Source organism: Hippocampus comes, unplaced genomic scaffold (assembly GCF_001891065.2).
Source record: "Hippocampus comes isolate QL1 unplaced genomic scaffold, H_comes_QL1_v1.1 scaffold33, whole genome shotgun sequence".
NCBI lineage: Eukaryota > Metazoa > Chordata > Actinopteri > Syngnathiformes > Syngnathidae > Hippocampus > Hippocampus comes.
The window spans coordinates 1,032,802-1,044,709 of NW_017804842.1; the positions used below are offsets into that span (position 1 = coordinate 1,032,802).

The 11,908-nt window shown below is 51.9% G+C and overlaps 1 protein-coding gene across 2 annotated transcripts in view; it reads right to left on the reverse strand.

Annotated features, from left to right (window-relative positions):
- Positions 1–190: 190 nt before the first annotated feature.
- Positions 191–11,908, reverse strand: part of tmem132e (transmembrane protein 132E) — a 150,847-nt gene continuing 139,129 nt past the window's right edge. For both annotated transcript variants that reach the window (XM_019873791.1, XM_019873786.1), the window contains exons 6-9: positions 6,359–6,564; positions 2,797–3,076; positions 2,530–2,724; positions 191–1,468 (exon numbers count right to left, since the gene is read on the reverse strand). In XM_019873791.1, coding sequence (XP_019729350.1) covers positions 365–1,468; positions 2,530–2,724; positions 2,797–3,076; positions 6,359–6,564 — 1,785 coding nt within the window. In that variant the 3' untranslated portion in view covers positions 191–364. The remainder of the gene's footprint in view (positions 1,469–2,529; positions 2,725–2,796; positions 3,077–6,358; positions 6,565–11,908) is intronic.

Here is an 11,908-nt window from a genome sequence, read left to right on the forward strand (position 1 = left end):
AAAACCCCCTTTGGAAAAAAAAAAAAAAAAAAAAAAAAGCCCCTCAAAAACAAAAGACGAAAAAAGCGTTTCGGGAGTCTGAGCGTTTCCCGCGTCGATCGCAAAGGCTTCTTTTGTCCGTCGCCGCCGCCGCCTCTCGTGGGCTCGTCGAGTCTTTGGCTTCCTTGATGCGTCCTGTCTCTTTTTTTTCCGTTGTTTTGTTGAGTGCGATGATGATAAGCTTACAGGGCTGCGCAAAGTCAACGGAACAAGCGAACCGAAATGACAGTCGGCCATTTTTTTTTTTTTTCTGTGTGTCTGTGATTAAAAAGGAGCCACCCCCCCGCCGCCGCCGCCCGCTCCCCCGCCGCCCCGGTCCGTTTTCTCAGGCCATTTCTTTTATTCTGCGCATGTAGTCGTGCAGTTCCTCGGGGTCCTGGAAGCCCATGTCCCGACACACCCACTGGATGTCCTCCTCGTCGGCGACGGGGACGGAGTTGTAGGGCAGGTCGTCGGCGGGCAGCGTGGCGAAGGTGGTGAACTTGACCCGCTTGCGCTTGGACGTGGGCGAGCTGGCCTCCTCGCCGCTCTCCTTGGCCGAGCCGCCCGAGCTGCCGTCGCCGCGGCCGTGCACCTGGCTCTGCACGCTGGTCTGCGAGCTGCCGCTGCTGTGGTGGTCGCCGTGGCAGCAGGTCTGGACGCCCTCCGGCGGGTCGGAGGGGCTGTCGGCCTGCCGCGCCGACAGCTCGCACTGGGCTCTCAGCGGCTGGCCGTTGCCCAGGAAGACCCAGTGGTGTGAGTGGTCCATGTTGACCTGGCCCTCGGGCGGGATGCGCTTGTGGCGGTACTTGAGCACAAAGACGATGCAGTTGATGAGAAAGACCAGGATGGCCAGGCAGAAGACCCCCAGGAGGGCGTACATGCCGATCTCCAGGTCGGTCATGTTGCGGGGCGAGTGCGTAAAGTCGTCTTCCTCCTCCTCGTCGCGCTCCTCGCCCTCCCCCGCGTCCGTTTGGGTGGGCCGCACCCCGTTGCCCACGGTGGGCAGGTTGGTGTAGTCGATGGGAACGCTGGCCGGCTGCTCGTTGGACGTCTCGTAGAGCCGCCCGTCCGGGTCGGGCCCGGCCGGCGCCGGCCCCCCGGTGACGGCCGGTGACTCGGCCTCGCCCTCGGCGACGGCCTCTTCGTCCCACTCGTCGTCCTCCTCGGGGCCGAAGCGGACCCTGACGTAGACGGCGGCCGAGGCGATGACGCTCTTGCGTTTGGTTTTCTGGCAGGCCTCGCCGATGGTCATCTCCACGCGCAGCAGCTCGCCCTCGCCCTCGCCCTCCGCCACCACCACGGGCCAACGCTGCTGCGGCTCCTGCGACACCGAGACCACCTTGTCGTCCAGCGCCGAGGCGTTGAAGTTGTAGTCCTTGGGATCGAAGTAGGTCAGCGAGGCCGCCGTGTTGTCGCTGAAAAGCATCCATACCGACAAGCTGGCCTCCTGTCGGGAAAGCGCGCACACAAACGCGGGAGGGTAAAACCGGAGCCGCGACAGTACGACAATGATGAATCGATCGTCAAATCAAGTCCACCGTGACTCTTGATCGTCTTTCAATCCTTGAGGGAGCTAAAATGCTCCAAGTCCTCGGAATTTCAGCCTCTCTGCAATTTCTACGCAGTCATTTTGAGAAAAATGTCCCGTTTTTGAACACAAGTTTGGAAAGTAAAATACATCGCTAGCTGCGTGCGCAGACAAAACCGAGAGATTCGAGCCGGGTGGCGTTGGCAAGTCTGCGTGTGAGTGTCCAGGCGTGAGCCGTGGCCAACAGCAGTTTTGCGCGAGGCGGCCATCAGACCGTTTCTGCTCTTGCGACCCCATCGACCCGAAACGGACGTTCCCTCGGGCTCGCGTTGCGAACGTCAAGGCGCCACTTTTCTTTGGGAGGAAGCGTTTCAAACTCGGGACACGTTTTAATCTCGTCGAGATTGGGTCGATGATGTCTGTTGCCACGGCGACAAAACGTTTGAACGCCGACTTGCCTCGCTCACCTTCAAGACATAAAAGAGAGCCTCTCCCGAGTTTTGGAATAAAACGCGCGTGGTGACGCCGCGGCGCAGCCTCAGGTGAGGGACCACTGTCACCACATGGGGGGGGGCTGGGGGGGTGTTTTGACAGCCCCCCCTCCCAACATCTGCACGTGTTGTCATAAGAATAAATAAAAAAAAAAAAGAACCTCCGCATGTGATCAATAAATATAACTGACAGGCATGAAAAATAGCGTGTGGCAAAACGTGAGAGGGGACCTTGATGTTTCTTGCACTCACTTCAAGCGTGATGGAGGACGACGGAAAAGTTTCCCGGCAAATCAAAACGGCCTGAAATAGCCGACTGAATCCTTAGAGAGGGGACCCCCCCCCCCCCCTTCCCGCCACCCTGACTTTTATCGCTCTTCACCCCGCCTTCTTTGAAATCTTTTTGGAGTTTTTAGCCAAAAACTTCCAAAGGATGACTTTTATCCGTGTTCTTACGATATTTCTTTGACCTCATTCAACGATGCATACCTGCTTGGGGGCGCCGAGCGTCTGGAGGCCGGTGGCCTTGGCGACCAAGGTGTGGCTGTTGCCGGGGCTGGGCCGCAGCGCCAGGCTCAACCCCGACACGGCGTGGACGCGCAGCTGGCTGATGGAAACTTTGTCGTCCGTGACGGCGAAGGCCGCCTGGCCCAGCGCCGCGTCCACGGCCAGAGGCGAGTCCACCTGCGGCGACGGCAAACAACTTTAGCGTTGCGCAAAGTTATCCGAGGGGAGACTGCGGGCGCGAAGTCCAACCTTTAAAACGGTGGATCCCAGCTCCAGGCCGACCAGGACCGTCCTGTCCACCAGCTCGGCCACGCGGGGGTCGGCCACCTTGAGCGAGTCCTGCACCAGGTCGGTGACGTCCACCTGCCAGTCGGGCCCCAGCATGGTGATGACCTGGTCGGTGCCCTCGCTGGACGTGGTGTGGAACTGCGTCAGGACTTTGACCAGCGCCCGCTGGTACTGCAGCGTACAGCCTCGGCTCACCCGCCGATCGTCCTCGTCCTCCTCGCCGTCGCTGTCCCTGGTGCTCCTGGGGGGGGGGGGGGGGGGAATCAAGAGGGCCTCGTAGCATTTAGGGCTCGGGGTTGCCTGTCGCGGAAAAACGTCAAGTGGGACCGAACTATAACTTGAGCCGTGGGTCCGAGTACTGCCCGAATTGGCCTCAGGAGTTCTAAATTCCAATTTTTGACCAACAGTCAAAGACAAAGGGGGTCTCCGTCGGCCTCCCATATCCGCCCGTGAACTACTACTTGGGGTACCGGGAGGTCCAGGGTCGCACTATGATGGCCATCTTGTCAACTTATGTTTGAAGGCTGAAGCACGAGCCAAAACTGTCAGCCAGGTGAGAGTTTTTCTCTTCACCACACCCCCCACCCCAAAGGGAGTGATGACATCATAGGAGGGGGAGAAAGTCGCCGCGGCGAGCAGCACCAGGCCCGTTTAACCCCCGCTTTGACCAAACAGGGCCCGCATCCAAAAAGCAGCTGCTTATCGTTGAGGCACCACTGCCAGCCCCCCCCCCCCTTCTCCTCCCCAACATCAAGACGGGATAATGCGACGGTGGAAGAGTGCCGAGCGAGCGTCTCATCAGCGTGATGATGACAAATTGTGAGCGCGGCCCCTTAAGAACAGCTGGCGCCCGGCGCACGTCTCGGCGTTTGGCAGCAGCTGCCCACTTTCAAGACGGCACAAGTTGGTGGCGCGACGTTGGGGCCCGACTCGGAGAGAGCCGTGTTTGCAGCATCGCTGATGTTTCTTAATAGCCATTGATGACATCATCAGTGACTTTTTTTTTTTCTCCTCGGTACCATTTCCGACTAAATCCATAACGGCCACATCTCAAATGAATTGATGCCATCCTTGCCGATCCGTTTACAGTCGGCCTGCGCGCCCGACTGTCGTCTGGGGTTTGTTTGGCGTCTGGCGCCGTTCGAACAGGAGCCCGCGGGACACGGCTCGCCACCGTGCGCTCAGGTAAGCGAGTCTGGTGGACGGCGGCGGTGAGTCATTCACTTCAAAACGCGGGCGGCCGAGGTAAAGCGCGGCCAGACGCCGAGGCGCTTTGGCTCCGCGCGAGACGTCCGCCTCTTTTGGGCTCGGCCTGAGATTGTTGCCGGGCCAGATGAAAACTGTCTCATCCGATTATTGTCTGGCTGACTGTCACAAAGAGACACTGCGGGCCGGGAGACTTCATTGTTGTTGCTGCTGCCGGAGTGAGTGAAGGTCCGCCGTGCGGCAAGTCAAGTCATGGCGGGGGAAGAGACGGACGGGACTGGAGGCGGGGCAGAACAATCTGAGCGAAAATGCAATTGATTACTGTGCGGTGTTACCCCATCAAGAGCGAACATCCACATGGAATGAACCCCCCCCCCCTCGAAAAAAAATTAATAAATAATAGATAGATATATGCACACGCATGTGAGCTCGCTAGTTTTCCTGCTTTTATGAATTTGTTGTTGTAATATTACGACACCCCCCCTGTCGTAAAAATGATTCGCTTGAGCAAGTCTTCCTTTCAATTCTGGCGTGATTTTATACGACAGCCTCCCATTTTGCGACTGCCAGAGTGAGAAGAAACATTAGGGAAGACGATAAAAAGTGTGTTTAAACGCATCTATGAAAAAAAAAATTAATAAATAAAATACCGGTATTATTACTGTGTGTGTGTGTTTTTTTTGTTTTTTTTTTTAATAGGGGCTCTCTATTTCGCAGCTATCAGCCGTGTTTCTGGAGCGCATCCTCCGTGAACAAACAGAGGTTCAGTAAATGAACATGTTAGTGGGAATATTTTTCAAAAAAAGGCACTGAGTGTCATTTGAAGTCTCCCACTCGTCCCTACGCGAGCGCTTTAAAGGCGTCGTTTGTATTCCGCGTGCGTCGGGAGTATTTTGGGGTGGATGGTGATGAACTCCGGCGGCGAGGACGCCAGCCAGGCCAAGCGCCGGCACGCTCTTAATACCGCCATTAAACATCTCCGAAATGATGTGTTGCGGGCCTGTTTGTTAGCGCGCCACAAATGACTGGCATGCCCAAAACACCTTCGCGGAACTCCCCTGACGCCCATTTGCCAGTCGAGCGACGCCCTTAAAAATGAAATTCGGAACATTAGAACAAAAAGAATTGGGGAAATTTTGTGTCTATCCACAACACTCAAAAGCACTCTGCAGTGTAGTCATTGATGGAGGGGGAAGGGGCGGAGCTATAGCGTGGTCATATCGAAGTTCTCTTCTTGTAATGCACTAGTCCACCATAGAGGGCGACAGAACTCAGTCAAGTTTCAATCTCCCATTGGACGCCATGATGAAGCGGCGTAGCTTTCAGTCAGTCGTGCTACTGTAAGATAAATAGCCCAAGCGTGTCGCGCCGCCTTTGTGTGCACTTTGCTAAGAAAAAACAAAAACACATTTGATCTCTAAACGTTCGTGTTTTAAAAACTAGCTGGAAAAAAAAAATGTAGCGACATGAAATGAAATTGTCATTGAGACAAAACACGCACGACTCAACAGCTGCAATTGTTCCGGAGCAAAGCGCCCATCCCCCCCCCCCCCCCCCCCCCCCTCGCCGAGGTGCGAAAAGCACTTGTTTGTTCTGAGAAGCCTCGAGTACACATCCTCACGGCGCTAATCAAGGCTCCGGCTCGGCCTCGTCGGCTAAATGCGTCGGGAGGGCTCTGACGCGAACATGACAAAGCGGATCAAATCGCACCTAAGAGCCTCGTTTGGCGAAGCTACGGCTGCGCGGCGCGCGCCGTCTAATTGCAACAAAACAAGCCCAGAAAAACATTCAAAAAAAAAAAACACTCCTACTTTTCACTTCCAAGTATTTTTGACCAACAGGTTCAATACTATTTGGATAATGAGTGCGATGGAAATAAAGACCTGAGGAAAAAGAATTGTGAAGGTCGAGAACCCTCGAAATGTTATAAATAGCTCATGCGCTGTAAAACCGTGATAAGACGATGGCTGCCATTGTTCACGTGCTAACCGGTAACCACCAACATCATCTTCAGCTTGTCGCGGCAACACAAGCAAAGCAAATTTAATGAAGTTTCATCTGCGGGTGGGTGAGTGCCGATAGCAACGATCGTAGCGGTCCCAGACAGGATTTGTTTCAAGCTTTTCGGCTACTCGTGAAGGCTGCCGATACCAGTGACCGATAATTAGGGCCAGATAATATGACACAAAGTCTTGAGACCGTTCTGGAGACCAAGATCGATTTTGAGAACTGCAAAATGTTTTTGTTTTTTTTTTTTTTCTCCCCAATTGCAGTGGTCCTCATTTTGCTGGTTTTCATGAACAAAATGGCGCCTCACCTGCGGTCGGGCAGGATGGGGACCCGCCAGCCCTTGATGAAGCTCAGGTTGTCGTCGGACAGTTCCACCCGCAAGGGCAGCTTGGGTACCCAGACGGTGAGTTCCAGGGGTGCGCTCAGGTGCTCGTAGCTGAAGATGACCCTGGCGTTCATGGAGCCTCGCGTCTCCTTGCCGTTGACAAACACGTAGTCGCAATTCATGGAGACCTGCCACACAAAGAGCGGGGAAAGGTCAAGGTAAGGAGCGCGACTCTATATGGGAACGGTCGCCTCAGCAGCGGGTGGGGGAGGGGGGGTGGGGGGCAGGCCACAGGTGATGATATACGGAGCGAGCACGTATGTTGCTGTCAATCTCATCGTTTATTTGCTGTTCCAAGGCTGAGTCTTGGGGCACGGAAAATATACGACAAGGGGCAAAAATTAGCCAAGAGCAGCACAGAAATCGAACAAGCGACGCAAAGCACCTGCGACGAGCTCATAGCATCGACGTGTCACGGTCTTATAACTCTTTAAGCGGGAAATATAATGTTGCTCACGGGCAGATGTTCTTTGTCCTCTGCGAAGATCGATTACCATGATTACAGCTCACAAAAGAAACCAAGAAGCAGTCTGAAGGTGCCATACAGCCATTTTGGTTCAAATTCCAGGTCTCCAATGTGTACTATGTACGGGACAATTGCAAAGACGAACTGAGCATTGAAGGGTAAAAAAAAAAAAAAAGAAAAATCCCCATGTGGATCAACACCATTCCTATGTGGAAAGTGTCACAATCTCAAATGATTTCCTTGCTCAACAGCGCTTTGCCCCCACCCCGTCCCGTTGACTGGAAATCCATCAAATCACTTCTCGCGCCGTAAACTAACTCGCAAGCGGCAGTGACAACGTAAGCTCCTTGGCGGAGGTACTGCGGCTCTCCGTATGGGCTAACAGGGTAATAAAAGCCGCGCTTGTCCTCAAGGTCGTGCGAGGCGGGACGGATCGTAAGAGTTTACAGGGCGAAACCGTGATATTGGGCGTGGGGTGTCACTTTCTCGCCTGCCTCTGTTGTCTTGTATGCAAACCATTTTGAATCGACACCACCAGGAGCGGAAAATGGGAAGGACGGGTGATATGCAGATGAGGCTGTCTACCGGTTTTCAAAAAAAAAAAAAAAAAAAGAATCCACAGACAAGAACAGGTGTTGCGGCACGTCGGAAGGGTCTCGCTGACATCATTCATCATTTTTCAGTATCCATTAAAGCCGCAAGCAAGCGAGCCGTGCGATATTGAGCGTGCTTGCTTGGCTAACCGTGCCTCTGCTAATTTAATGCCGGGACTTCAGGCGCGGGAAATACACTTGACGGTTCCGAGGTCATTGATCGAGGCCAGAAGAATGAATGCGGGGAAGCTCTGGGAGGGGGTCCGCGCCATTCGAGGGATCTGATGATCTGATCTTTTTCATACAAAGGACTCAAAGTTCCTCGAGCGTGAGATGGAAATGCTCCTGTGGTTGCATAATGGCAAAATAAACAACCAATTATTATTATTATTATTTTTTTTTTACAATAATATCTTCTATGCGCCTTCCCTAGACCAAACATGACATTCTGACGAATATTGTGTTTGTGGACTCGGAATTAACAACAAAATCCCGCCGTTTTTGTCCATCTCAGGCGCCGGCCATTTTGCCACTTGCTGTCGACTGAAAATGACAACAGAGTTGCTCGTGGAACAATCAGTCGTGGGTCAGCTTCAGAAAACAGTTGAGCCGTGATTGGTCGATACCTGAGCAACGGTGAGGCAAAATGGCTGGTTGACTTCCCCTTTAAGGTCCATCCTGAACACAAAGATGATCTCACGCTATCAGCGATTAGCATCCAGGAGGCAGGCGATGCACCATCATTTTGTGCCTCTGCCCATCTTCGGTTGAGTCAACAAACATCCCGGCCACCTGGATGCTAAAAATAGTCGTCACTTCTTCCATTCTTTGCTCCCGTTGTGTTGGCGCACATGATGTCAAACAGAAGATAAGGCCAACGCACGCCACCGCCGGCCCCCAACAGACGCCATGTGAAGGCGGGAGAGATAAGGCACTGTGGCATTCTGTCAACCGGGCACAGGGGAGAAGGGGGAAAAAAAAACAAAACAAACGGGATTACATAAAAAATTACTGTATGCAAAAAATTAATATTGATTTTTTTAAATTTAAAAATAATATTATTCTAATTGAAAGGAGTGAACACAAGTGCATTAAAAATGGAAAAAAAAATATAAATTAAAAAAAATGGGAGATTCAATTAGCCTGGCTTAAAAATGGGAAGACAAATTACAAATATTTTCAAATCGGGTATGATGAAATTAGAAATGAATACATATGTGAAATTAAAAAAAAAATTTAATGAGCAAAAATGTTTTAAAATTAAGGTAAAAATATACAATGTAATCGGGGAATAAATGTATTAATGTAATGAAAAAACAATTTTTTTCCCCACAAATCTTTAACAATTTTTTTTTTTTTAGGGGGTGGGGGTTTTCACGAAAAGCTGCTCAGTCAACAATTGTTACTTTAGTTGTCATTTACAGTATACCAGCCCGGTCCTTGTCACCCAGCGTGAAAAAACATAATGGAGAGAAATGAAAAATCTAAAAGGCAAAACAACGCCAAAAAAAAGAACAGAAGAAAATCTTGTCTCCAAATCTCCATTGCAGCCTGCCAAGGTCTGCTCAGGACAGCCGCGCCTCAAACAACTGCCGCTTGTGTTCGCCAGTGCCCAGATGCTGGCGCGCGTTAATTACCTGCTATCGCATAAGTGGATCGCGTACACACACGCACACGCACACGCACACACACACACACACACACACACACACACACACACTCACACACACACAATAATCTCCTTCAATTTGTATGGACGTGTCACAAATGAATGACATGCGGGAACAAGGAAGCGCCATCAGCTCTCCTCATATTTCGACGTTCTCTGATTAATTGCCAGCCCCAAGGCGGCGGGGGTTCGCTTTTTTTTTCTTCTTTCCCCTCCCTCTCTAGCGACAGCGTGTTAAATGGAATGAAAGCTGACACATGGCTCGGCATTAGCGGGCACAGTGTCGCCGCTAAGGAGCTTTCGTCGCTGTGATGGATGTGCGCTAAACGGATGCCAGCTAATTTAGCCGAGCTAGCCGTACTACACACACAGTTACACAGACATTAGCCTGTTGTTACTCAGATTAATGAGGCTAATGAGGATCTGAGGCCCGGAAAAAGGGAGGGGGGGGGGGGGAATGTAAAATGTAGCGAGATGGGGATACTGCTTGAGGAGCTTTGTTCCCATTCAGTCACAAAAGTCGTCGTGACAGCGGCCGCCAGCGTTTGGACGAGATTTTCCCAAAAGGTGTGAAAGTCGCAAGCGGGGAAGTCATTTTTTGGATGTTGATGGACATGGGGGGCCCAGAGGGTGGGGTCACGGGACTGCCTTGGACAAACCTTTATCTTGCATTAAAAAAATAAATAAATAAAAAAATCTGTCCCCAAAGCCAGTTGCACTGAGCATCCTGAAATTTGGTCAACACATCCGTCACAATGAGACCCACCAAAAAAGTCTGAAGGAACATTTCAGTCCGAAATTCAGCCCCCACACTCAGTCACACTTTGCAACATGAAATTCGGTGAGCAATGTGACCCACAAAAAAGCCTCAAGCAGCCATGCCCAAAGATGTATTGGAAGACTGCCATTTGTGGTTTGAAGCAGCCATTTTAGTGTCATCTTCACCATTTCTAAATGTCCTTAAAAGTATTTTAGAAAAGAAAAAAAAAAGATCAGCCGCTGACTGCAGTTGCACTTGACAAACTTGAATTGCAGCATGATATTTGGTAGTCCATCAAAAGTCGGCCCACCAAAAAAGTTTCAAAAGGTCATGGCCAGAAACACACAGGAAGTGTGCCATTTTGGTACTAAGTGAGCAAACTTGTCCTGCAGATGTTTGTGATTTTGTACATCCGGCACAAGATAAAATGGACGACGCACGACTGCGGAGCATTTTGGTTCGCGCCACCGCGCGTGAGCGAAGTCCGACAGAGTGAATGGCAATAAAGCATCGCTGGTTTGAAGGACAGACGCTTCTTCCTCCAGCCGTTAATGTAACGGCACGGATGCGTGTGAAAAAGGCCCTTGGGTGGCGTCGCCCTTATTAACCCCGCCACTTTTTCATCCGGCGTTAAATACGACACAATGTGACGCATCCCCGCCCGAGCAATCTGCCGGCACCGCGGCGGATGCCACAGCGCATTAGCGGCACTGCGGCGGAGTGTGCGTTGGGGGTGGGGGGGGGCACCTTGGCGAACGGAACACCCGCTGCAGTCGCTAACAGCTTTCGACTTGCAATTAGCGGGCCAAATTTATCAGCGGAGAATGGCTGCGGGAGCCCTGACGAGTATTGCAAGTGTCAGGGCCGGCCGGACTCCTTCATCAGACTGCGCGCGGGCGTTGCGGCGAATGACGTCGTCTCTTTGTCGCCGCCGTCCAAATACACCTCTGGAGACGGCTGCGGACAGAAGGTCGACTCCCTGCAAAATTGCATTAACCCGATGGAGAACGGAGATTTTCCACTTGGCGGAGAGGCGGGACACATGAGCCGGCAACCTGCCCCAGCCCAGCCCACGCCCTCTTTGCCGCACCGCACGTCGGAGAAGTCCAAAGTGGCCGGCCCCAACTCCATTTGGAGGAGATTACAATCTCTGATTACCTCCCGACCAAGACGGGAGCCCCAAAGCTCCGCCAGATCCATTTCAATTAATAATTTAGCGTTCAAAGGGAGGAGGAGTGGGGGGGGGGGTATTTATGATGATTCCAAAAGACGAGGCCTGCAAGTTAAAAATGGCGCCCTCGCCTTCTTTTTCTCGGCGTGACATCAAACTATTAGACGGCATAGGTAAAAAAAGGTAAGAAAATTTTATGGGGCGGAGTAGAAAAAAAAAAAAAAAAAAAAAAGCTTAGTCATTTAGTGGCGACCATTTTTTTGGTGGTGACCATTTTTGGGTGTCATCCCAGGCCAAAACGGCCGCTTCAAAACAAAACGTCAATTTCAATCATGGGCCCTTGAGACTTTTTTGTGCGGCCCGCTGTGATCAACATGTCCAACTAATTTCATGTTGACTGGCGAAAGCGGCTTTGGGCCCGAATTCTTCGAACTGTGGAGCAATGGAATTGGCCCCAAAATGGCTGCTTCCAAGCAAAATGGCCGACTTCCTGATATGATAGACCAATTGCACTTTCAATGTGGGCGTTTTAAAGGGATTGCGAGCCACCACTTCCAACACAAATCTCCCGGGGAAAGAGTGGCAAGATCTTTCCGCTATCGGGCAACGAGGCTGAAAAGTCAAAGTCTTGACGGTCAGGACGAGTCGCACGAGGCCTCCGCGTGCCCACTGAGCGGCACTCCTCTCCAGCGGCGTGGAACTAACTAAATTGGCAACCTTTACAAAAGAAGCGGAGCGATATGCCCCACGTAGGGAAAATCAATCCGGTTCTGCACTTGAAAGACACTTTGAAGATGAGGCGGGGGCGCGTCT